This window comes from Somniosus microcephalus, chromosome 5 (assembly GCF_052327205.1).
Source record: "Somniosus microcephalus isolate GS21.2 chromosome 5, FLI_Smic_1.0, whole genome shotgun sequence".
NCBI classification, from domain to species: Eukaryota; Metazoa; Chordata; class Chondrichthyes; order Squaliformes; family Somniosidae; genus Somniosus; species Somniosus microcephalus.
Window position 1 is genome coordinate 199,021,645 of NC_140991.1, and position 22,889 is coordinate 199,044,533.

General features: G+C 45.0%; 1 protein-coding gene and 1 long non-coding RNA gene across 12 annotated transcripts in view; one reads left to right on the forward strand and one right to left on the reverse strand.

Moving 5' to 3' along the window:
* Positions 1–22,889, reverse strand: part of nek10 (NIMA-related kinase 10) — a 470,337-nt gene that overhangs the window by 40,790 nt on the left and 406,658 nt on the right. For 3 of the 11 annotated variants that reach the window (XM_085988547.1, XM_085988546.1, XM_085988544.1), the window contains 3 exons: positions 19,476–19,530; positions 6,293–6,336; positions 6,036–6,176 (listed from right to left, as the gene is read on the reverse strand). In XM_085988547.1, coding sequence (XP_085844673.1) covers positions 6,036–6,176; positions 6,293–6,336; positions 19,476–19,530 — 240 coding nt within the window. Of the gene's footprint in view, positions 1–6,035; positions 6,177–6,292; positions 6,350–7,625; positions 7,737–9,579; positions 9,638–19,475; positions 19,531–22,889 lie in introns of those variants that run through there. The other 8 variants (XM_085988551.1, XM_085988549.1, XM_085988554.1 and 5 more) reach the window with 6 other exon arrangements.
* LOC147117516 (uncharacterized) overlaps positions 1–22,889 on the forward strand; it is a 59,266-nt gene that overhangs the window by 25,151 nt on the left and 11,226 nt on the right. The window contains exon 3 of the long non-coding RNA XR_015078460.1: positions 21,567–21,660. This is a non-coding gene — a long non-coding RNA (uncharacterized LOC147117516). The remainder of the gene's footprint in view (positions 1–21,566; positions 21,661–22,889) is intronic.

The window sequence follows — 22,889 nt, forward strand, 5'->3', positions numbered from 1 at the left end:
CCCTCGAGCCTGCTCCACCATTCAATAAGATCATGGCTGATCTAATCCTAACCTCAAATCTTCTATCACTCTCCATCCACCCGAACCCATGTGATCTCCCGGGAGAGGCGAAAAACCAGATAAGAAACCCAATGGCCAATTTGGGAGAAAAAATCTGGGAAATTCCTCGCCGACCCATCTAGGCGATCGAAACTCGTCCAGGAGATCACTCTGTCCCTATATTTTCTACAGTACTTACCTTCTGTAAAGGCAATCTCCACCCCAGCCAGGAACAGGAATAAAACCATCTCCTGAAATCTAACACAGAATTAGAACACAAGAAGTAGGAGCAGAACCAGGCTACATGGCCCCTGGGCCCACTCCACTACCCACAGGGCCATGACCATTCCGAACCGAGACTCATGTCCAATTTCCTGCCCGCTCCCCGTAACCCTTAATTCCCTTTACTTCTAGGAAACTATCTATTTCTGTTTTAAATTTATTTAATGATGTAGCTTCCACAGCTTTCTGGGGCAGCAAATTCCACAAACCTATCACCCTCTGAGTGAAGAAGTTTCTCCTCATCTCAGTTTTGAAAGAGCAGCCCCTTATTCTAAGATTATGCCCCCTAGTTCTAGTTTCACCCATCATTGGGAACATCCTCACCGCATCCACCCGATCAAGCCCCTTCACAATCTTATATGTTTCAATAAGATCGCCTCTCATTCTTCTGAACTCCAATGAGTAGAGTCCCAATCTACTCAACCTCTCCTCATATGACCACCCCCTCATCCCCGGGATTAACCGAGTGAACCTTCTTTGTACTGACTCGAGAGCAAGTATGTCTTTTCTTAAGTATGGACACCAAAACTGTATGCAGTATTCCAGGTGCGGTCTCACCAATACCTTGTACAACTGCAGCAATAGCTCCCTGTTTTTATATTCTATCCCCCTAGCAATAAAAGCCAACATTCCATTGGCTTTCTTGATCACTTGTTGCACCTGCATACTAACTTTTTGAGTTTCGTGCACCAGGACCCCCAGATCCCTTTGTACTACAGTACTTTCCAGTTTCTTGCCATTAAGATAATAACTTGCTCTATGATTTTTCCTGCCAAAGTGCATAACCTCACACTTTCCAGTATTGTATTCCATCTGCCAAATCTCTGCCCACTTACTTAGCCTGTCTATGTCCCTTTGCAGGTTTTTTATGTCCTCCTCACTCACTACTTTCCGTCCCATCTTTGTATCATCTGCAAACTTTGATATGTTACACTCAGTCCCCTCCTCCAAATCGTTAATATAGATTGTAAAGAGTTGGGGACCCAGCACTGACCTCTGCGGAACACCACTAGTTACTGATTGCCAGTCTGAGAACGAACCATTTATCCCAACTCTCTGCTTTCTGTTAGAGAGCCAATCCTCCACCCACGCCAGAATATTACCCCCAATCCTGTGATTTTTTATCTTGAGCAATAATCTTTTGTGTGGCACCTTGTCAAATGCCTTTTGGAAGTCTAAATACACTACGTCCACTGGTTCCCCTTTATCCACCCTGTATGCTACTTCCTCAAAGAACTCAAGCAAATTTGTCAAACATGACTTCCCCTTCATGAAACCATGCTGAGTTTGTCCTATTAAATTATGTTTATCCAAATGTCCCGTTACTGTCTCCTTAATAATGGACTCTAACATTTTATCAACCACAGATGTTAGGCTAACAAGTCTATAGTTTCCAGCCTTCTGCCTACTACCCTTTTTAAATAAGGGTGTTACATTAGCAGTTTTCCAATCTGCCGGGACCTTTGATGAGTCCAGGGAGTTTTGGAAAATTATTACCAATGCATCCACAATCCCTAACGCCACTTCCCTCAAGACCCTAGGATGTAAGCCATCAGGTCCAGGGGATTTATCCGCCTTGAGTCCCATTATTTTACCAAGTACCACTTCCTTAGTGATTTTAATCATATTTAGCTCCTCCCCCCCCCCCTAGAGCCCCCTGTTTGTCCAGTGTTGGGATATTCTTAGTGTCCTCTACCGTAAAGACTGATACAAAATATTTGTTCAGCGTTTTTGCCATCTCCATGTTTCCCACCATTAATTTCCCGGTCTCATCCTCTAAGGGACCAACATTTACTTTAGCCACCCTTTTTCTTTTTATATAACTATAGAAACTTTTGCTATCTGTTTTTATATTTTTTGCTAATTTACTTTCTGACTACTGCTGCCGTGACTAGATTGCCACAGGAAATTACAAAAGTAACATGTCAGCTAACACACAAAGGACTTGTGTATGAGTTTGTGATTGTGATTGGAGCCTTCTGCCTACCAAAAATGTTAGAAGTATACCACAAACAACATTTTAGCTCTGATAGTTTCCCATAGTCTGACTTTTTAAACAATACTGCATTATTAGAATCTTTCCACTATAAATTGCATCTATAGAATAACTGGTTTTATTTCTGGACATACCCAATCTAATATAAATATGCATCAGCTCTCCACTTCCAACAGTAAGCCTTTGTTATATTGAACCTCAGTTGGAATAAAGCCAGATAAAAACTAAATATAATTTAAGCATGAAAATTTACTTCATATCCTATGAATGATTCCTAATCTGTTATGCATGTTTCTATATTCTGTCTTGCATCTTGAATATAATTGTAGATTACATAATATTGTTTGTATTCATCATTTTTTGTTTGAGGTTCAACCCCAACATACAATCAGAAATTCTTGTTATTTGACTGGGGGTGGGAGGGGAGGCAACAACACTGACCTTTTACGAAAACTGTCCTTTTGGTGTAAGATGATCTCTTTTTCCCTCACCCCCCACCCAGATGTATAGCATCACAGCCTCTCTTTGATGTAGTTCCTCAGTTCTTTGCCCAAAGAGGCAGCAGTGATGTCTTTGAAACCAGCAAGCACAATAAAACATGCCAGTAACAATAAAATATGGTATAAAACAAGTCCCAGTAAAATTGTGGTAACCGCCAACAATGATTGTAAATGTCAGATAAAACTAGTGCAACACAGTAAGATACAAACCATAGCATGTTAGAAGGAATGTGAGAGGTATACTCGAAGGAAACTTTTCACGTAAAGGATGAACTTCAGTGAAAAAATGAGGAAGATTGTACACCTATGTTAAGTAGTCTTCCTCATTTGTTCAACTTTTACAGACAATCAGGAAGAATATCACTTTAGTACAAAAACACTAGAGGTACGGGCTGTTAGGATTTCTTCTATTTGATTACATATCCCAGACATTCCAGCAGGTCTAGTAAGTTTTGGACAAACTCGTAAATTAAGGATTCCGTGGAATCATTTTTATCTGAGAGGCTGCCATCAACTAATCTTATTAAGGTAAGGTCAAATGGCAGCCAGTTGTACTGGTACTTGACCCTGCTGATTTGGGACCTGTAGATTTGCTTGACTCCAGTGCTGAAGTGTGAACAGCCAGTCCCCAGGCCTTGCCTGTTGGATGATCAGGGTGACCACCTTGAACACCTCCTTCATATTGAAAGCAATTAACATGCAGAAATCCAAGATGGTTGAAACCTTGTGCATTTCAGGATTACAAATTGTTTTCCACGGAGGAGCTTGTTGATATCTCAATCAAGAAAAGCATTGTACATTTATTATTGTAAATCCTTTGACTGCCCTGAGAAAACAATCATGCTGAATTTGAGAAAAGAGCTGGAGAAGTGGAGAGAATAGCCCTTCTTACCATTCCTACCAGTTATGCATCAAATGAAATGAACATTTGGTGGGAGGGACAGCAACAGAATCTGCTTTCTATGTCATTGCTGGCCTCAGTCCCCTAACCACATTTTCTATAGGAGCAAAAGGACAACTATTTTTGGCTTGGGGGTCCAAAACACCCTTCTGGACCTATGCTTTTGTTGACATTCATGGGATGAAATGAATATATGTTGGCTCTTTTTAAATCTTTCCACCATAACTTTGACCTGCTTTACAAAGAGGTTCTTTCTATCCGACAATGCTACAAATGTTAAGCCACATATAAAGCCATTCCCTCCCTGGCACTTATACTTATGGTGTCCATAGTGAACTTCTGCAGAAAGCACCAATGTGGCCAACCTTCAAAGATTTGTGGGATGCAATGCACAAGGTAGTTATGGATGAGAAAGACCATTTGGTCCATTTTAGCTCATCAATCCAAAACAACCCTATACTCCCCCCATTTTTGCATCTAATTGTTTCTTAAATGATTCCATGGATTTCACCTCCACCCCTCTGCCTGGAAGGACATTCCAAGTGTTGCTAACTCTCTAAGTGAAGAAAAACCTCCTGATGTCAGTCCTGAAGTTACCGTTTACTAGTTTGAACCTGTGTCTTATTGTTCCACTCCCACTGTTTAATTTAAAGTATTATTCTGGATTAACCTTTTCTATATAATTTACTATCTTATAAAGCTCTATACATTCAGTTCTCAGGCTGAAAAGCTCAAGTCTCTCCAGTCTTTTCTCTACCATAGGGCCCCGATATTTACTGGAGTGAGGTCCCCGGATGACAGGCTTGGCTGCCTGTTGGGCGGGGAGCACTCCAGAAGAGGCCGTAGCCAAGGATCAGGTAAGTTTCATGGTTGTTGGGGTTAGAGATTGCGGTGGGTGGGGGGCGCGGGGATGGGTAGAGTGTGGTTGGGAGTGTTGGGGTGATCGTGGGAGGTTTGGAGATTAGAAAGAGATTGGAGATTGGGGGTCAGTAATGAGGGTTTTCGGTGATCATGGAGGGGAAGAGTTGGTGATGGAGGTATTGTCGGGGGTGGGGGGGAGATTACAGGTTTGCTTGCTGAGTCTGGAGGAAACACTCATGCTCCTGGCCCACGAGCAGTGCTGCAAAGGCACTTACCTGATGGATCCAGCCCTTTTCGCCTTCTTTTATCTGCCGGATTTCCCGAGGCCTGGGAAACCCAGCCGAAATGGGTTAAAAATATAAACCCTGTAAAAATAGAAGCACGCAGCCTCCTTAAAAGGTTTTAATGACTGGCCCGCCTTCTGAGAGCAGATTGGTTGCCCGCCCCTCGTCCTGCCTCTGTTAAAACTAGAAGTGGGTGGGTTCGAGGTGGATTGGATTCCTGTTTCAGATTTTCAACTTTTTAATCTCTCATCGAACCATACCTTGGGGGTTAAAATTACCACCAAGGGATCAGCCTTGTTGTTTTCTACATTGCCTCATTTGTTTCTTGGTGACCAGAACTGGACACAATACTGAAGGTGCAGTTTGACCAGATCACTATACAGCTTGATCATAACTTCCTTTGACGTATTCTCCTGTTCTGTTTATATAGTTCAACATTCTACTTTGCTTTGTTGATTGCTGCTTTGCATTGGTTGGACATGTTGCGCATTGAGTCTACTGGGGCTCCCAAGGCTCTTTTATCCTTTGCTATTTCAACAGCATTCACTGCAGACATATGTTGCCCATTTTTCTTCCTATGTGCAATACTTTACACTTGTCTATATTAAACTTCATCTGCCATTGTTTATCCCATTCACATACTTTGTTTCACTCATTGTGTAATTTCTGAGCTGCCTTGATTCCACTGCCCCTATTAATTTGCTAATGCTTGCAAAAGTTTCTGAATCCCAAATCATAGATATAAATTAGAAACATTAGTAGCTCCAACATTGAGCCCTGGGACACCCTACTCAGTACTTCTCCCACCCCAATATTACTCTACTAACCAGTACCCATTGTTTTCTATCCTTAAGCCAATTTCTTATTCATTCCTAAGTTTTGCCTAGAATCTCCACAGCTTTAAGCTTCACTAGTAACTTTTTGTATGGAACTTTATTAAATATTTCCAATCCTTCCACATTATTTATATGGTTCTAATAAGCTAGTAGCAGAAACTAAAAGTAGTAATTGGCTTTCAAAAGCTCCATACTGTTTCTTGATAGCTACCTTCAGTTTTGTCAAGATAAATTTTTCTGCAGAATGTAAAAATGCTTAGAATCTATCTTTTTTTTGTTTTCGCTGTATATTTTCCCTCACTTCAGTTTCCCTTGGTTATAATTTCACATAACTACCATGATCCTTAAGCCTTCGAAGCACTATATCTGGTAGACTATGGCACTGCCACCCTGAGTTTATGGAATTTCCTGTTCTCTTCGAGCAAGCTCTGATCCCAACTGAAGGTAATGGCAAAAGAAAGCCTAGTTGTAGGAGATCTAAACAAGCAAGACAAAGAAAAGACTGAGACGTGATCTCAACAAGTGAGTACTGACAAATGTAATATTAAACATTTGCATTACAGTAATTATGGTTTCAAACAATCCTTAATTACCTGGTCTAGATTTGGTATTTGATTGCCTTGGCTTTCCTCCAGGTCTGCAAAATAAAACTGTAGTCAAAATATTTTCTACTTGAGAACCTTATACATAAGCTGTTGCTTTGTTTGAAAGTGCGAGTAGGGGTCATTGTCACACTGCTGAACAATACCTAAAGAACAGTAGCACAATCTCACTGTCAGCATGTCAATGGAGACAGTGGAAAAATCAGTGGATACATTTACCTGATTATTTGGCAGGAAGGAAATAATAATTATATTGTCTAGTACTCAAAACAATTTAACAATTATACGTTAGGCAATTCTAAACACAAGCTTTTCCTATGTAAGTAGCCTATTCAAATTAGGGGAGTGGCTCTCTTTTGAACATTTTGTGTAGCCCACCATTGAACTGCCAGTGCAGATGAACCTGCCCCATAGGCCTGCCTCACAAAATTGGGGGTTTAAACTAAGATGACACTCCAGTTGGGTACTGAGAATATGCTGTGTTGAATGAGACCCGTTATGGTAGTTTAGGTCATCGTTAATTATCCCATGGCATTATTCAAAAAAGAATAGAGAGTTCTCACCATGGCCTGACCCACACTCCTTCATCAATCACTTCCACAAAATAACAGATTAACCAGATATTAATTTCCTTGCTGTTTGTAGGATCATTTACATACACAACACAATTGCCACACCTCAAAGTAAGTTCTTGTATGTGAAGTACAGTGATACCAAAATAATTATTTATATCACTTAAGCAAAATGAATCAATAAAAACTGAAACAAAACTAGAAAATTTGGAACATAGACCAAGATGCTCTAATTGAATGGAAGACCAGGTGAGTGTTTTTCTGGATTAGGGAAGAAAGCAACATTTTTATGTATATGTTATTTAAACTTCTTTTAAAAATAAAATTGCCGGGTGTGATTTTGCCAGCCCTGGGAAGGTGGGTATGGAGGCGGGACTGCTGGGAAAATGGCAGAATTTGGGGGCGGGTGGTAAACCCGCCCCCAACCAGCCTCCGTGCCACCTTACCAGGAGGCGGGTTGCCGTCCCGCACCGGACCCCGTCTCCTTGGAGGTGGGAAGGGATTAAAGCCTATTAACTGCCTGTTAACAGGTAGTTAACAGGTACAAAATAGGATTATCCCCTTTTTGCCTTCACAAGTGCGGGCTTCCCGACGGCTCCAAAACCTGCCAGCTGAGCGAGGCGAGTACTGGGTCTGTGGGTGTCGGGGGGGGGGGGGGGCGGGTGGTGCAAAAGTGTGGTGTGAAGGTAAGTGATGGGTGCAAGAATGTAGAGGTGAGTATCTGAGGTAAGTGTTTTTAAAAGTGTACTTACCTTTGTTTCTTCCTGCAGGCTTCAGTCGGTTTCTATGCGGAGAGTCTCGCAACTCCGTGTTGGAGATGAGAGATGGCCGTTACATTCTCAGTTGCAACAAACATCTCAATTCTGTAAAAGAAAGAAAGTTGATGAGGTCTTGTATGTAAGACCTCATCAAACTGCAGAGATTGTCACTGTTTGACAGCTTCACAGAGCTGTCAAACGATGACAATTCATCTGTCAAAAATTTGAGACAGATGACATGTCATACGCTGACGTGCTCTGCAACCGGCTTTCCCTTAATTGGCCTGCTAAGCCCATGGGATTGGGGGTAAGGTGCTGTCTTGGATAGAGAACTGGTTGGCAGACAGGAAGCAAAGAGTTGGAATAAACGGGTCTTTTTCCGAGTGGCAGGCAGTGGCTAGTGGGGTACCGCAGGGATCAGTGCTAGGACCTCAGCTATTCATAATATATATAAATAATCTAGGCAAGGAAACTAGATGTAATATCGCCAAGTTTGCAGACGACACAAAGCTGGGTGGGCGTGTGTGCTGTGAGGAGGATGCAGAGAAACTCCAGTATGATTTGGACAGGTTGGGTGATTGGGCAGATGCATGGCAAATGCAGTATAATGTGGATAAATGTGAGGTTATCCTCTTCAGTGGCAAAAACAGGAAGACAGATTATTATCTGAACGGCAATAGATTGGGAAAAGGGGAAATGCAACGAGACCTGGGTGTCCTTGTGCACCAGTCGCTGAAGGTAAGCATGCAGGTTCAGCAGGCGGTTAAGGCGGCAAATGTTATGTTGGCCTTCATAGCGAGAGGATTCGAGTACAGGAGCAAGGATGTCTTGCTGCAGATGTACAGGGCCTTGGTGAGACCACACCTTGAGTATTGTGTGCAGTTTTGGTCACCTTATCTGAGGAAGGATGTTCTTGCCATGGAGAGAGTGCAGCGAAGATTCACCAGACTGATGCCTGGGATGGCAGGAATGACGTATGAGGAGAGATTAGGTCGATTAGGCTTACATTCGCTAGAGTTTAGAAGAATGAGAGGGGATCTCATTGAAACTTTTAAAATTCTAACAGGACTAGACAGACTAGATGCAGGAAGGATGTTCTCGATGGCGGGGGAGTCCAGAACCAGGGGTCACAGTCTAAGGATAAGTGGTAAGCCATTTAGGACTGAGATGAGGAGGAATTTCTTCACTGAGAGAGTGGTGAGCCTGTGGAATTCTCTGCCACACAGGGCAGTTGAGGCCAATTCATTAAATATATTCAAGAAGGAGTTGGATATATTTCTTGAGGCTAAAGGGATCAAGGGATATGGGGAGAAAGCAGGGACAGGGTACTGAATTTGGATGATCAGCCATGATCTCATTAAATGGCGGAGCGGGCTCGAGGGGCCGAATGGCCTACTCCTGCTCCTATCTTCTATGTTTCTATGTTAACAAGGTCAATCAAGGGAAAATAGCATGGGTTGGCCACAACTCGATGGAGGCGGGACTGAAACCCGACAAGCAGCAGTCCCGCCTCCAACGCGCCTCCATTCACAAAATTGCCCCCCTCCTTTTTAATCCAGGCATTCCAGATTGGCTAAGTGATGAGCACTACCCAACTAAGAAGTAAGTGACAAGCAGAAAGAAAAGTCCTGCAGGGAAAAAAAACTTAAGCAATCAAAACAAACTTGTAGAGGTTAATAAAACTAAGGACCTATTGCCATGTACAGTAAATACCAGATCATGAGCCTCTCTGTACTAAACTACAGAATTGTATGGGTACCCGCATGGGTCCTAGCTATGCGTGCCTTTTCGTGGGATATGTGGAACACTCTTTGTTCCAGTCCTACTCTGGTCCCCTCCCTCACCTCTTTTTCCGGTACATTGATGACTATATCGGTGCCGTTTCCTGCTCTCGCCCTGAACTAGACAATTTCATTCAGTTTGCCTCCAATTTCCACCCTTCCCTCACCTTCAAATGGTCCATCTCCGACTCTTCCCTTCCCCTTCCTCGACTTCTCTGTTTCCATCTGTGATAAATCCAGAAAGTGGAACAAGGAACTCAAAGAGGCTAGATGTTAGAATTAACAGGAGTACTTTATTAACAACTGGGAAACACATTTACAGACAGCCTGCATCAGCATCCTGGCATTCCACCTTGTGCTGACCTATACAGGAAGCAAACCTCTGACCTTAGCAGCAGCATTGGCTACAGCACCACCTGGTGGATAACCTTAATCATAACATCCCAGATTAGTATACCATCTCTGGGGATAGGTTATTGACCAACATTCACTACAAGCCCACTGACTCCCACAGCTACCTGGACTACACTTCCTCCCACCCCGCCTCCTGTAAGGACTCTATTCCATTCTCCCAGTTTCTCCGTCTCCGCTGCATCTGCTTCGCCGATGCCACCTTCCACACCAGTGCTTCCGACATGTCTTCCTTTTTCCTCAACCGAGGATTCCCCTCTACCATGGTTGACATGGCCCTTGACCATGTCCGTTCTATCTCCCGCACTTCTGCCCTCACCCCTGCCCCTCCCAGAACCATGATAGGGTTCCCCTTGTCCTCACCTTTCACCCCACCAGCCTCCACATTCAACGGATCATCCTCCGCCATTTCCGCCACCTCCAAAGTGATCCCACCACCAAACGCATCTTCCTCTCCCCTTTCAGCATTCCGTAGGGACCGCTCCCTCCGAGACACCCTAGTCCACTCCTCTATCTCCCCCAGCACCCCTTCCACTGGCACCTTCCCGTGCAAGCGCAGGAGATGCAACACATGCCCTTATACCTCCCCCCTTCCCACTGTCCAGGACCCCAAACACCCCTTCCAGGTGAAACAGTGATTTACTTGTACTTCTTGCAATCTAGTATACTGTATTCGCTGCTCACGATGTGGTCTCCTCTACATTGGGGAGACCAAACGTAGATTGGGTGACCGCTTTGCGGAACACCTCCATTCAGTTTGTAAGGATGACCCCGAGCTTCCGGTCGCCTGTCATTTTAATTCACTGCCCCATTCCCACTCAGACCTTACTGTACTCGGGCACTTGCATTGTTCCACAGAAGCTCAGCGTAAGCTCGAGGAACAGCACCTCATCTTCTGATTAGATACTTTACAGCCTTCCGGACTCAATATCGAGTTCAACAATTTCAGATCATAACCTCGGCCCCCATTACATTTTTACTTATTTTTTATCCACACCTTTGTTTTGGCCCTTTCTCCCCCCCCTTTTTTTCTCTCCCACATGGCAGCTGTCTCTCTTTCTGCCAGTGCATTCCACACCTAATCTAGAGCCGTCTTTTGTCTCCACTAGTCCTATCACCATCTCGTCTCATTTTGAATACCTCTTAATGTCTCTTCACTTCACTTTTGTTCTCTCCCAGCCTGGCCTCTTAATCTATTTCATTTCCTGTGCTTTTCCAGTCTGGACAAAGGGTTTGACCTGAAACGTTGACTCTATTTCCTCTCCACGGATGTTGCCTGGCCTGCTGAGTTTTTCCAGCATTTTCTGTTGTTATTACAGAATTATTATGGTCTGTGTACAATGGCCTTTGATCCAAGCTGGAGTTAGTTGGTTCTACTATGGTTATGCTTCCGCACTACAAGAATGTAGCCATTGTTCCCTTTGAGATTCAAATGGGGCACTGATGTATGAAGCAGCCTGGCAAATAAAATCTAGTTTGAAAGACCTCTATTGTCTGTGAACATTAAGTAAGTGATAATATTGTTTACCCTCAAACCACATGGATCACTGAAGGCTGCATCCAAACACTACTGAGGGAAAGCTCATTGTAGAAACCCTTGTAGTAGATCATCACAAGGTTTAAACACAAAATAAAGCGGTCACAAACCCAGAAAGACAGACAAAAGCAAATCTTTTCCTAGAAATGAAGAGCAAATGAACTACATCCTGAGCGAACTACTTCATGCAAGCCAACAGCCAAAATCCAATGGCTGGATCCTGATGAAAGATCGTTCCATATGAAACGGAGCTCAAGAAGGAGAAAGGGAGACTGAATTACCTAAGGCCTGAGAATTAAAATTTACTTTGGCATAAGGGAGTGATAGGATGTGCTACTACAAACTTCTGCAAAACTCTAGAAACAAATGGGATTAAAAGAAAGTATACATTAACTTCACAGCACAGAAAAAGAAAAACACACCCACTGTCCAAATCCAAGTGGAAAGCATTTTGATTTGAGACCTCCGAAGCTTCAGGGTATTCAAACATTGCATAACCACAACATAAACCTTTGTCCAGTTCCCATCTCCCTAGAAGAACAGTTGAAACAATCATTCTGCACTTTGAGTACCCTCTATAAATCCATGGTTAAATGCTCTCCATGTTGGACAAGGATAGAAGCTTAATGCCTTGATCGTGAACTACCTACTCTGACACTTCCTGGCTCACTTATAAAAGCTGCAGCTGAGCAAATAACCAGTTGTATTTGGACAGCATGCAGAAGCCTTTCACCAGAAGTGAAAACCGAGCCTCATTAAGCTGAGTTCCTAGATCCTTCACTTCTCAGCCAACCAACAACCGAAACAGATGGAATGAAATGGAGTCTCAATATAGATCCACCAAGACTGTGCAATGATATAATCAATTGATGCTGTATGATGTGCCTCAATAATTCCGAGACTCGATGTTAGCGAAACAAAACAAGGCTTTTATTAACTTAGAAAGTAACACGTAAGAGAGAGAGGTATCTTCCTTCTGGAGACTGAGGCCAGACTGAGCTAGCTTACAAAAGGGGCCAGGTATGGGCGGAGCCCTACACACAGCACATTCCAATAAACAATACAATGAGGACTGGGGGAAGGGAAATGACACTGAAACCGACCACAGTCACAGGCAGTGATGAATGGAATATTTCATCACATTCACCCCTTCTATAGATTTAGTCTGTTCGGGGGTTTGATAGTCCTCTGCGACCGACGTGGCTGTTGTGGGGCCGCGGGTGTCGGCTGGGTGTCCCCGGTAGTCTCCTGGGTCTCTGCCGGGGGTGCCGCCAGGGTTGTTGAAGGGGTAGTTGGTGGGGGTGCCGTTGGTCGATGTTCTTCCGGGGGTGATGAAAGAGTAGTGGGTGGGTAAGAGTTGCTGTGATCGTTGTTGCTGCTATTGCCGTGGTTGTTGTCGATGCCGGCTGGGGCGACGTCTTTTATGGACACGGTGTCCTCCCTTCCGTCGGCGTGCCGGACATATGCGTATTGGGGGTTGGCGTGGAGTAGGTGTACTGGCTCCACGAGAGGGTCCGTCTTGTGGCCCCTCACATGCCTTCGCACGAGTACCGGACCTGGGGTGGAGAGCCATGACGGCATGGATACGCCTGAGGTGGATTTCCGGGGAAAGACAAACATTCGTTCATGAGGCGTGGCATTAGTGGCCGTACACAATAGCGACCGTATCGAATGGAGCACATCCGAGAGGACTTCCTGCCAGCGGGAGATAGGGAGGCCCTTGGTCCTTAGAGCTAGAGTGACTGCTTTCCATACTGTCCCGTTCTCTCGCTCCACTTGGCCGTTACCCCGGGGGTTGTAGCTGGTGGTACGGCTCGTGGCGATCCCCTTGGACAGCATGTACTGGCGTAGCTCTTCACTCATGAAGGATGCCCCCCTATCCGTATGGATGTAGCTCGGCATACCGAACAGGCAGAACAGGCTGTTGAGGCATTTAATGACCGTGGCGCTGGTCATGTCTGGGCAGGGGAAGGCGAATGGGAACCGGGAGTATTCGTCCACAATGTTCAGGAAGTAAACATTGCGGTCGACGGACGGGAGGGGGCCCTTGAAATCTAAGCTGAGCCGCTCAAAGGGCCGTGTAGCTTTGATTAAGTGGGCTCTATCTGGGCGGTAGAACCGAGGCTTGCACTCAGCGCAAGTGCGGCAGTTCCTGGTCAGAGACCGAACTTCCTCAATCGAGTAGGGTAAGTTACGGGACTTTATGAAGTGGAACAGCCGCGTGACCCCTGGGTGGCAGAGGTCGTTGTGGAGGGTCTGTAGCCGATCCCCGGTGGCGCTGGCACACATCCCTCGTGAGAGGGCGTCAGGGGATTCGTTAAGGGCCCCTGGCCGGTAAATGATGTCGTACTCGAAGGTGGAGAGCTCGATCCGCCACCTAAGAATCTTATCATTTTTAATCTTCCCCCTCTGTTTATTATTGAAAATAAACGCTACCGACCGCTGGTCGGTAAGTAGGGTGAAGCGTTTGCCGGCTAGGTAGTGGCGCCAGTGGCGCACTGCCTCCACGATGGCTTGGGCCTCCTTTTCCACGGAGGAGTGTCTGATCTCGGGCCCTTGGAGGGTCCTCGAGAAGAAAGCTACGGGCCGCCCCGCCTGGTTGAGGGTGGCCGCCAAGGCGAAGTCAGACGCATCACTTTCCACTTGAAATGGAGTGTTCTCGTCCACTGCCTGTAGCGTGGCCCACTCAATATCCTGCTTAATGCTTTTGAAGGCGGCGTGGGCCTCAGCAGAGAGCGGAAAAGAGGATGCTTTCAAGAGGGGGCGGGCTTTGTCGGAGTAGTTGGGGACCCATTGGGAATAATAAGAAAATAACCCCAGGCACCTTTTCAGGGCTTTGGGAGTGTTGGGCAGGGGCAGCTCCTGTAGGGGGCGCAATCGGTCGGGGTCTGGTCCGATTTCCCCATTCTCCACCACGCTGCCTAGTATGCAGAGGCGCGTGGTGTTGAAAACGCACTTGTCCTCGTTGTAGGTGAGGTTGAGTTTTTGTGCGGTTTCCAGGAACCTCTCGAGGTTCGAGTCGTGATCCTGCTGATTGTGGCCGCAGATGGTGACGTTGTCGAGGTAGGGGAAGGTTGCCTGCAAGTGGTGGTCATCGACCATGCGGTCCATCTCCCTCTGAAAGACCGAGACCCCATTCGTCACCCCAAAGGGGACTCTGAGGAATTGGTAGAGGCGTCCGTTCGCCTTGAAGGCGGTGTACGGGTGGTCCTCTGGTCTGATAGGGAGCTGGTGGTACGCTGACTTGAGGTCGATGGTGGAGAACACCCGGTATTGGGCGATTTGGTTCACCATTTCTGATATGCGGGGTAGCGGGTAGGCGTCTAGTTGGGTGTACCTGTTGATCGTTTGACTATAGTCGATCACCATCCGTTTCTTCTCGCTACCCCTTACCACTACCACTTGGGCGCGCCACGGGTTGTTGCTGCGTTCAATAATGCGCTCTTTCAGGAGCCTGTCTACCTCGGTCGCGATAAACCGCCTGTCCTCCCAGCTGTACCTCCTGCTTTTGGTCGCTATTGGCCGGCAGTTAGGGGTAAGGTTCGCGAATAGCGAAGGCGGCTTTACCTTCAGGGTAGCCAGACCGCACACTGTGAGGGGCGGCTGGGACCCACCGTACTTGAGCGTGATGCTTTGGTGGTTGCACTGGAAATCCAGGCCCAAGATCACGCTCGCACATAGGTTCTTCATGATTAATACTTTAAAATTATCGTATACAGTTCCGTTAACGCCCAATTGTACCGTGCAGTAACCCAGAATGGTCGATGTCTGGGTTTTATCAGCCATAGAGATGGTACCCTGAGCAGGGACCACCTTTAGGGAGAGTTGTTGTGCCAGTTCAGGGTGGATAAAACTCTCCGTGCTTCCACTGTCAATTAAACATTTAACCCAGCACCCGTTTACCTCGATGTCCACCATTGATTTGGATAGCGGGTGCGGCCTGGTCTGGTCCACTGTGACCGATGCCACTGTAGGGCCCTGATCGATACAAGATGGCGTCCACGCTGTCTGCTCATAAGATGGCGGACCCCACGAGGTCGGGCAAGATGGCGTCCAAGATGGCCGCTCCCACGGCGCACACGCGGCGGTGGCGGGTTTTTCGGCGGTTGGTTTTCCGGCGGGGTTCCCTCTGCACACCTTCCCGAAGTGCCCCTTCTTACCGCACTTAAAGCAGGTGGTGCCTTTCGCCGGGCACAGGTTTCTGGTGTGTTTTGGCTGCCCGCAGAAGTAGCAGTTGGGTCCCTGACGCGTCGCGGCTGTCGTAGGGCTTCTGGGGGGAGAGCGGGGCCCCGCCGGTGTCGGGCTGCCGGGCGGGGAAGATGCCTTCCAAGATGGCGGCGGCCTCGGTGCACACGTGGCGGCGTGGATGGCGCGGGCTTAAGAGTAGGCGTCCGAGTTTCTCTGGGCCACATCCAGGGATCGCGCGGTGTCCGCAGCCTGTTTCAGGTCCAACCCCATTTTTTTCAGCAGTCTTTGCCGGATGTAAGTGGAGCTGAGGCCTGTGATAAAGGCATCGCGAACAAGCTCGTCAGTGTACACTGCGGCTTTTACATCTCGGCACTTGCAGTCTTTGCCAAGCATTTTCAGGGTGCTTAGGAACTCCTCCACCGATTCCCCAGGTCGCTGTGCGCGAGTAGCGAGCAGATGCCTAGCATACACCTCATTCGTAGGCTGCTGGTAATGCGCCTTTAAGATGTCGCAGGCGGCCAGGTACGTATCGGCGTCTTGGATGAGGGGGTAAACCCGGTGGCTTACCCAATTCCGCAGAATTCCGAGTCTCATCCTCGCAGCGTCCGTAGCGTCTTTGACGGCTGCGGAATTGTCCAGGAAGAATTCCATACACTCAAACCAGTGTCCGAAGCGTGCTGATGCGTCCGGAGCATGTTGATCCAAATCCAAACGTTCGGGTTTCAGGAGTTGATCCATAGTGTTGAAAAATAAGTTAATAAAATTGATGTGCCTCAATAATTCCGAGACTCGATGTTAGCGAAACAAAACAAGGCTTTTATTAACTTAGAAAGTAACACGTAAGAGAGAGAGGTATCTTTCTTCTGGAGACTGAGGCCAGGCTGAGCTAGCTTACAAAAGGGGCCAGGTATGGGCGGAGCCCTACACACAGCACATTCCAGCACATTCCAATAAACAATACAATGAGGACTGGGGGAAGGGAAATGACACTGAAACCGACCACAGTCACAGGCAGTGATGAATGGAATATTTCATCACACTGTAATCAGAGGTATCTCTTTGAGGCAGTTTGTACCTTTTCACCATGATGGATGAGACACAACCTGGCCTCATAATGCTTGAATGAAGGAGCCAGCAAGAGATGAGGTATTACTATATTAGCAAAGATAAAGGAAGTCTCAGGATCCAAAATCCACAAAGCACATCAGGATGCCTAACAAACATACAAACACCTATGTGAGACAGGTGGACTCTATATCAGCTGGGGGACAGGGAAATAATATCACTTCAAGGCTCATACCAACCTCAGCTAGAACTTCCTATTTCATATATGTTAATTATAAAAGTGACCTTAGTTAATATTAGATTGAAAGAACTCAGAATTTTAGGAAGTTAAGAAATCTGTGGAGCAGCAGATTCTTCATCATTGCAGCATTAACCTCCCCCACTTGTAAAACAAACTGGGGTAGGTACTGAAATCTCTTTAGGTAGTTATACAACAATTATCATCAATAATTTAGCAAAAGGCTTGTGGCTCAGAGACCAAAGAATAGGACTGGCATTGATCTGAGTAGTCAAGAAATCTTGTGTACACAAGTTGACTCAGCAGCACAATATACACACTGAAGGTTCACAAACATTGGACATTTTCTAGGAGGACATACCTGATTAAGGTGGTTATATTTTCATCTAAGCCCTTAAGGTCCATGATAGATCTAATAATCTTCTTATCCACTTTCTGACAGGAAGTATCTAGAGTAATAACCTCTACCTTGTTTGAGTGCCCTTGCTATGGATCAGAAAACTCAAATCTCTCAGTCAGTAAGGTTCATGTTAATCTGTACTAAAAACAGAAAATGCTGGAAATACTCAGCGGGTCAGGCAGCATCTGTGGAGAGAGAAACAGAGTTAATGTTTCAGGTCGATGACCTTTCGTCAGAACTTGAAAAAGTTAGAGATGTAACAGGTTTTAAGCAAGTACAGAGGCAGAGAAAAGGGGAGAAGAAAGAAAAAATGGAAGGTCTGTGATAGGGTAGAAGGCAGGTGAGATCATCTTTCGATTAGGCACTTTACAGCCTTTCGGATTCAACATTGAGTTCAACAATTTCAGATCATAACCTCTGCCCCCATTTTTTCGGATGGCAGCTGTTGATGAGTATTCTGCTATTCCCATTTACACTTCCACTAGACCCATCTTTTGTTTCATTACTTGTCTCATTAACATCTCCTTTTGCCTTGCATCATCATCCCTTTTGTCATTTAATTTTACCTGCCTTCCACCATATCACAGACCTTTCCTTTTGTTCTTTCCTCCTCGCCCCCTTCCTCTGCCTCTGTACTTGTGTAAAACCTGTTACATCTCTAACGTTTTCCAGTTCTGACAAAAGGTCATCGACCTGAAACATTAACTCTGTGTCTCTCTCCACAGATGCTGCCTGACCTGCTGAGTCTTTCCAGCATTTTCTGTTTTAATTTCAGATTTCCAGCATTCGCAGTATTTTGCTTTTATGTTAATCTGTACCTCAGGCTTGTGAGATTTAGGTTACATTTTCTAAGATTTCACACCACTCACAGGGCCTCATGCGCACTGGGTTGCTGACTGGAACATCACTGTGCACTGTCCACAGTTTTTTGTCCATTTGAAATCAATGGATAAATTGTTCACTGCATGTGAGAGTCTCAGAAAATTTAGCCCTAAAGTAAAGCTCTAGGCTATAGCCTCTTAAGCTATCGGACATCCAGTGCTCTTGTTCCACTAATAATGCAGAGGCTCCTCCTATCTTTAGAGCTCATTACTATATTGCTTAGCTGCAATTATTGGAATTGAAAGGCATTTCACGTAAGAAAGAGGGTGTCTGACCTCACCCTGTAATGAAAGCTGCAATGAGTTGCTGACATCTAGATATTAACGATAGGAATTACACCAGACGATGTATTTCTGTCATTAATCTATTATTTACATACACTTGACCAAATATTGGTGGTTATATTTAATGTCCTCATTATGGCACGAAATCCTGAAAATGGTGGTAGAATGGATCCGTTGAGAACCTGCCTGAAAATGGACAGCAAATCACAGGAAGATCTAACTCCACATTTCTATTCGCTGAAACTAATGGGTTAAGAGTTTTCTCCAATTCTAAGTGGTTGTCTTTAAATCTACAACAATGGAAAACTTGCATTTATATAGGGCCTTTAATGAAGAAAAACATTCCAAAGCACTTTACAGAAGTGTAATCAGACAAAAATGGACAGCAAGCCAAAGAAAGAGATATTAGAAGGAGTGACTAAAAGTTTGGTGAAAGAGGTGGCTTTCTGGAGCGTCTTAATGGAGAATAGGGAGATGAAAGCCTAGATGGCTGAAGGTACAGCTGCCAATGGTAGGGTGGAAGGAGTGGGGGATGCTTAAGGGACCAGATTAGATGAATGCAAAGTTCTCAGTGGGTTGTAGGACTGGAGAAGGCTACAGAGATAGGGAAGGGTGAGGCCATGATGCAATTTAAGCAAGGGGGTGAGAATTTAAAATGAGACATTGGGGGGCGGTGAGCCGGTAAAATATCCTGCAACTTTTGGTTAACCACCAAGCTAAGTTTATATTTCTTTTACCTGAGATGACATAACAATTTATTTACTATGTCCACAGGAAATCTAAGTTTATTGTGTTTTTTGTTATGATGTAAAATGTGGAAAATCATTGTGGTTCTGCTGGAAGCTTTCATTGTGTCCCACATCATTTTACAAGGTGTTTCAGGAATGCAATTGATCGTAACAAATTCACAAACCAACTTTTCGAGGCCAAGAGAAACACTTCTTAATATATCTCACATTCCTCCAGTTGAGCACCAACAACATCTTCTTAAGATTGAAATGAAGATTCAAAAAAGCTTGTAGAAGTACAAAGAGAGTACCAATGTGCAGAATACTCACTCAGCCTGATGTTGACTCTCTGTGCCAATAGAACTGATACTTCTTGGTAAAGTAGCTGCAGGAAGAAAAAAACAAAACAGAACAATTTCACTTCTTTTACACAATTAACTTACCTTACCCTGTAAGGTGTTTTAACAAATGCAGGAAAGAATTGCTCTGTTCGCTATGAATAGATAAATCATAAATACATTTAAGAACATAAGAACATAAGAAATAGGAGCAGGAGTAGGCCATACGGCCCCTCGGGCCTGCTCCGCCATTCAATAGGATCATGGCTGATCTGAATCTAGACTCACGTCCACTTCCCTGCCCTCTCCCCGTAACCCCTAATTCCCTTATCTGCTAGGAAAATGTCTATCTCCATTTTAAATTTATTTAATGTTGCAGCTTCCACAGCTCTCTGAGGTAGCAAATTCCATAGATTTACTACCCTCTGAGTGAAGAAGTTTCTCCTCATCTCAGTTTTGAAAGGGCAGCCCCTTATTCTAAGATTATGCTCCCTAGTTCTAATCTCACCCATCAGTGGAAACATCCTCACCGCATCCACCCGATCAAGCCCCCTCACAATCTTATATGTTTTGATAAGATCGCCTCTCATTCTTCTGAACTCCAATGAGTAGAGGCCCAACCTACTCAACCTTTCCTCATACATCAACCCCCTCATCTCCGGAATCAACCGAGTGAACCTTCTCTGAACCGCCTCGAGAGCAAGTATATCTTTTCTTAAATATGGAAACCAAAACTGCATGCAGTATTCCAGGTGTGGCCTCACCAATACCCTGTATAACTGCAGCAAGACTTCCCTGTTTTTATACTCCATCCCCCTTGCAATAAAAGCCAACATTCCATTGGCCTTCCTGATCACCTGCTGCACCTGCATACTAACTTTTTGTGTTTCATGCACCAGAACCCCCAGATCCCTTTGTACTGTAGCACTTTGCAGTTTCTCTCCATTTAGATGATAACTTGCTCTTTGATTTTTTCTGCCAAAGTGCATAACCTCACACTTTCCAACATTATATTCCATCTGCCAAATCTCTGCCCACTCACTTAGCCTGTCTATGTCCTTTTGCAGGTTTTTTATGTCCTCACTCACTGCTTTCCCTCCCATCTTTGTATCGTCGGCAAACTTGGATATGTTGCACTCGGTCCCTTCCTCCAAATCGTTAATATAGATTTCACAAAAACCTAATGCTCTTCATCATAAAAATAATCCCCTAAATGCTTTGAGTTTTCATAAAACATCTTGACCCGGATTTTGCGGTTGTAATGACGGCAAAACTGTCAGCATTCGCCGTCATTACCCCTCTGAAACTGACCGTAACTTTAGGATTTAACACATGCTCAGATAAACATGGAAATCCTGAAGTTGCGGTCAGTCATTCCCTGCTCCACCACAGCTTGCGCTGTGGAACTCCCCAGAACTGGCAATCAATTCAAATCACTTGAACTGATGAAAATTTCCCCTTTTACGATGGAATATCACTCTTAAAAACCCCCTAAATGTTAAACCTTATTGAAAGAGGTGTAACTGGGTTTTTAACGGTGTATTGACTGCTGAATAACCATTCTGGCCCTGAAAAACTAATTTTATATTTGTGGAATATCAAATTTTCCATTAATATGATTAAGAATTACAAGTTTTTTATATAATTTTTTTTAAAGCTTGTGCATGATATTTCAGCTTCTACCTTAATCCTATGTGTATGTCCCAATCTTTATTTTGCTCTCTGTAAAATTTATTAAAAGTAAATTATAATCTGTGCATGTTACTTCCTGGTTTGCTGTGAGAGAATTCTTCAATGTGATTGGCTGCTTGGCCAGCTTGATGACATCACTTTTGCTGGACGCTGGTGATTCGCTTGATTGCACCCCAGATTCAAACTAAGATTGGGAGAGCTTAAATTGACACCACAGAGATCGCTAGATCTTTCACCACTGACCGCAAATTCTGGGCCCTATAGCAACCTCTGAAAATCTTAAGTCAATGTAGCTGCAAATTGAATTTGTTCAGTTTCATTTGTAAAAGAATGATATGCTCAATTGATTTAGCACATCTGCAATCTCACTGATCTTGAACTCTGCTTCCAGATATAACATCACATCTCTTGTGGCACTGGTCATGGTAAGCCAAAGGAAAGCCCAGGGTTATAGGGATATTATCAAAATAAACGTGACAAGTGAAGTAAGTATGACACTTACAGAAAGTGTGTGTTATATGCAAAGCCTTTAATATATTATTAGCGGATCTCCTGTGGCATTGTTAATGACAATCAGAGGTTTTAAATGAACAGGGTGTTATGCTAAGTAGTAATAAATGGAACACTAATTTATTAGCATTGAGGGGATACTAGAATCTGGAAGGAAACCTGGGCCAGAATTTCATTACCAGGACGGGTCTGGTGCGGGCGGTCAGCATGGCGGGTCGGGACCCCGTTCTTTTTATCCCGTTCCTCAGAGCGATTTTCCCTTAATGGCACCTATTAAGGCAGGCCTGCGTGTTTCCCAGACCTATTAAATGGTGCGGGTCTGATGACATCATCGATGACACATTTCCAGCTGGGGTATTTAAAGGAGCCTTGGCCATATTGCATCTGAAGGTTCATCTAGGCATGTGCAGGCAGTACATTTCAGCATCTACTTACTGCTCAGCCTTGCGCACATGGCTTCACAGAGGCAGAGGGCTGCACCCAGGTTTTCTGATGAATCCCTACAAATTTTTGTGGAGGGAGTCAGAGCACGCAGGGAGGTCCTTTTCCCTGCTGATGGCAGAAGAGACCTCCCCAGGAGACTAAATAAGCCTGGCTGGAGATAGCAGAGGTTAACAGCAGGGATGTGGTGAGGAGGACCTGGGTGCAGTGCCGGAAGTGCTTCAATGATCTCATGAGATCAGGAAAGGTGAGTGCAAAGTCATACTTAACTTCATCCTGAAATGCTTCTCATCACTCCGCCTTCCCAAGCCTGCTCTTGAACATCATTCCTCACACCAACATATCTTGCATGTCTACCCATCCCTCTCTATCTACATACTCACATCCCCATCTGACTAACCACCCCTCACACTCACCCTTATCCTAATGCAATCATACCAACTGACAACACACAAGGAGGCTACTTTGCATTGACACTTTGGCATTGGCACCACCTGTGATCCAAATTCTTACACTCACTCATAGTCACTCTCTAAAGACGTAACCCACACAATCTTAACACTCATGCCATCACTCTCACTCAAACATCCCTTCTTTTCTTCCTTGCTGGGGAAGAGAGCCCACAATAAGAGGAAGAGAACTGGAGGTGGTCCTCCATCATTCACCACATTGAATCCAGCAGAAGAGGTCACCCTGGAGGTCTCAGGAGTTGCAGAGCAGCTGGTGGTGGGAGGAGAGAGGGGGACATCTCAGCAACCTGGTG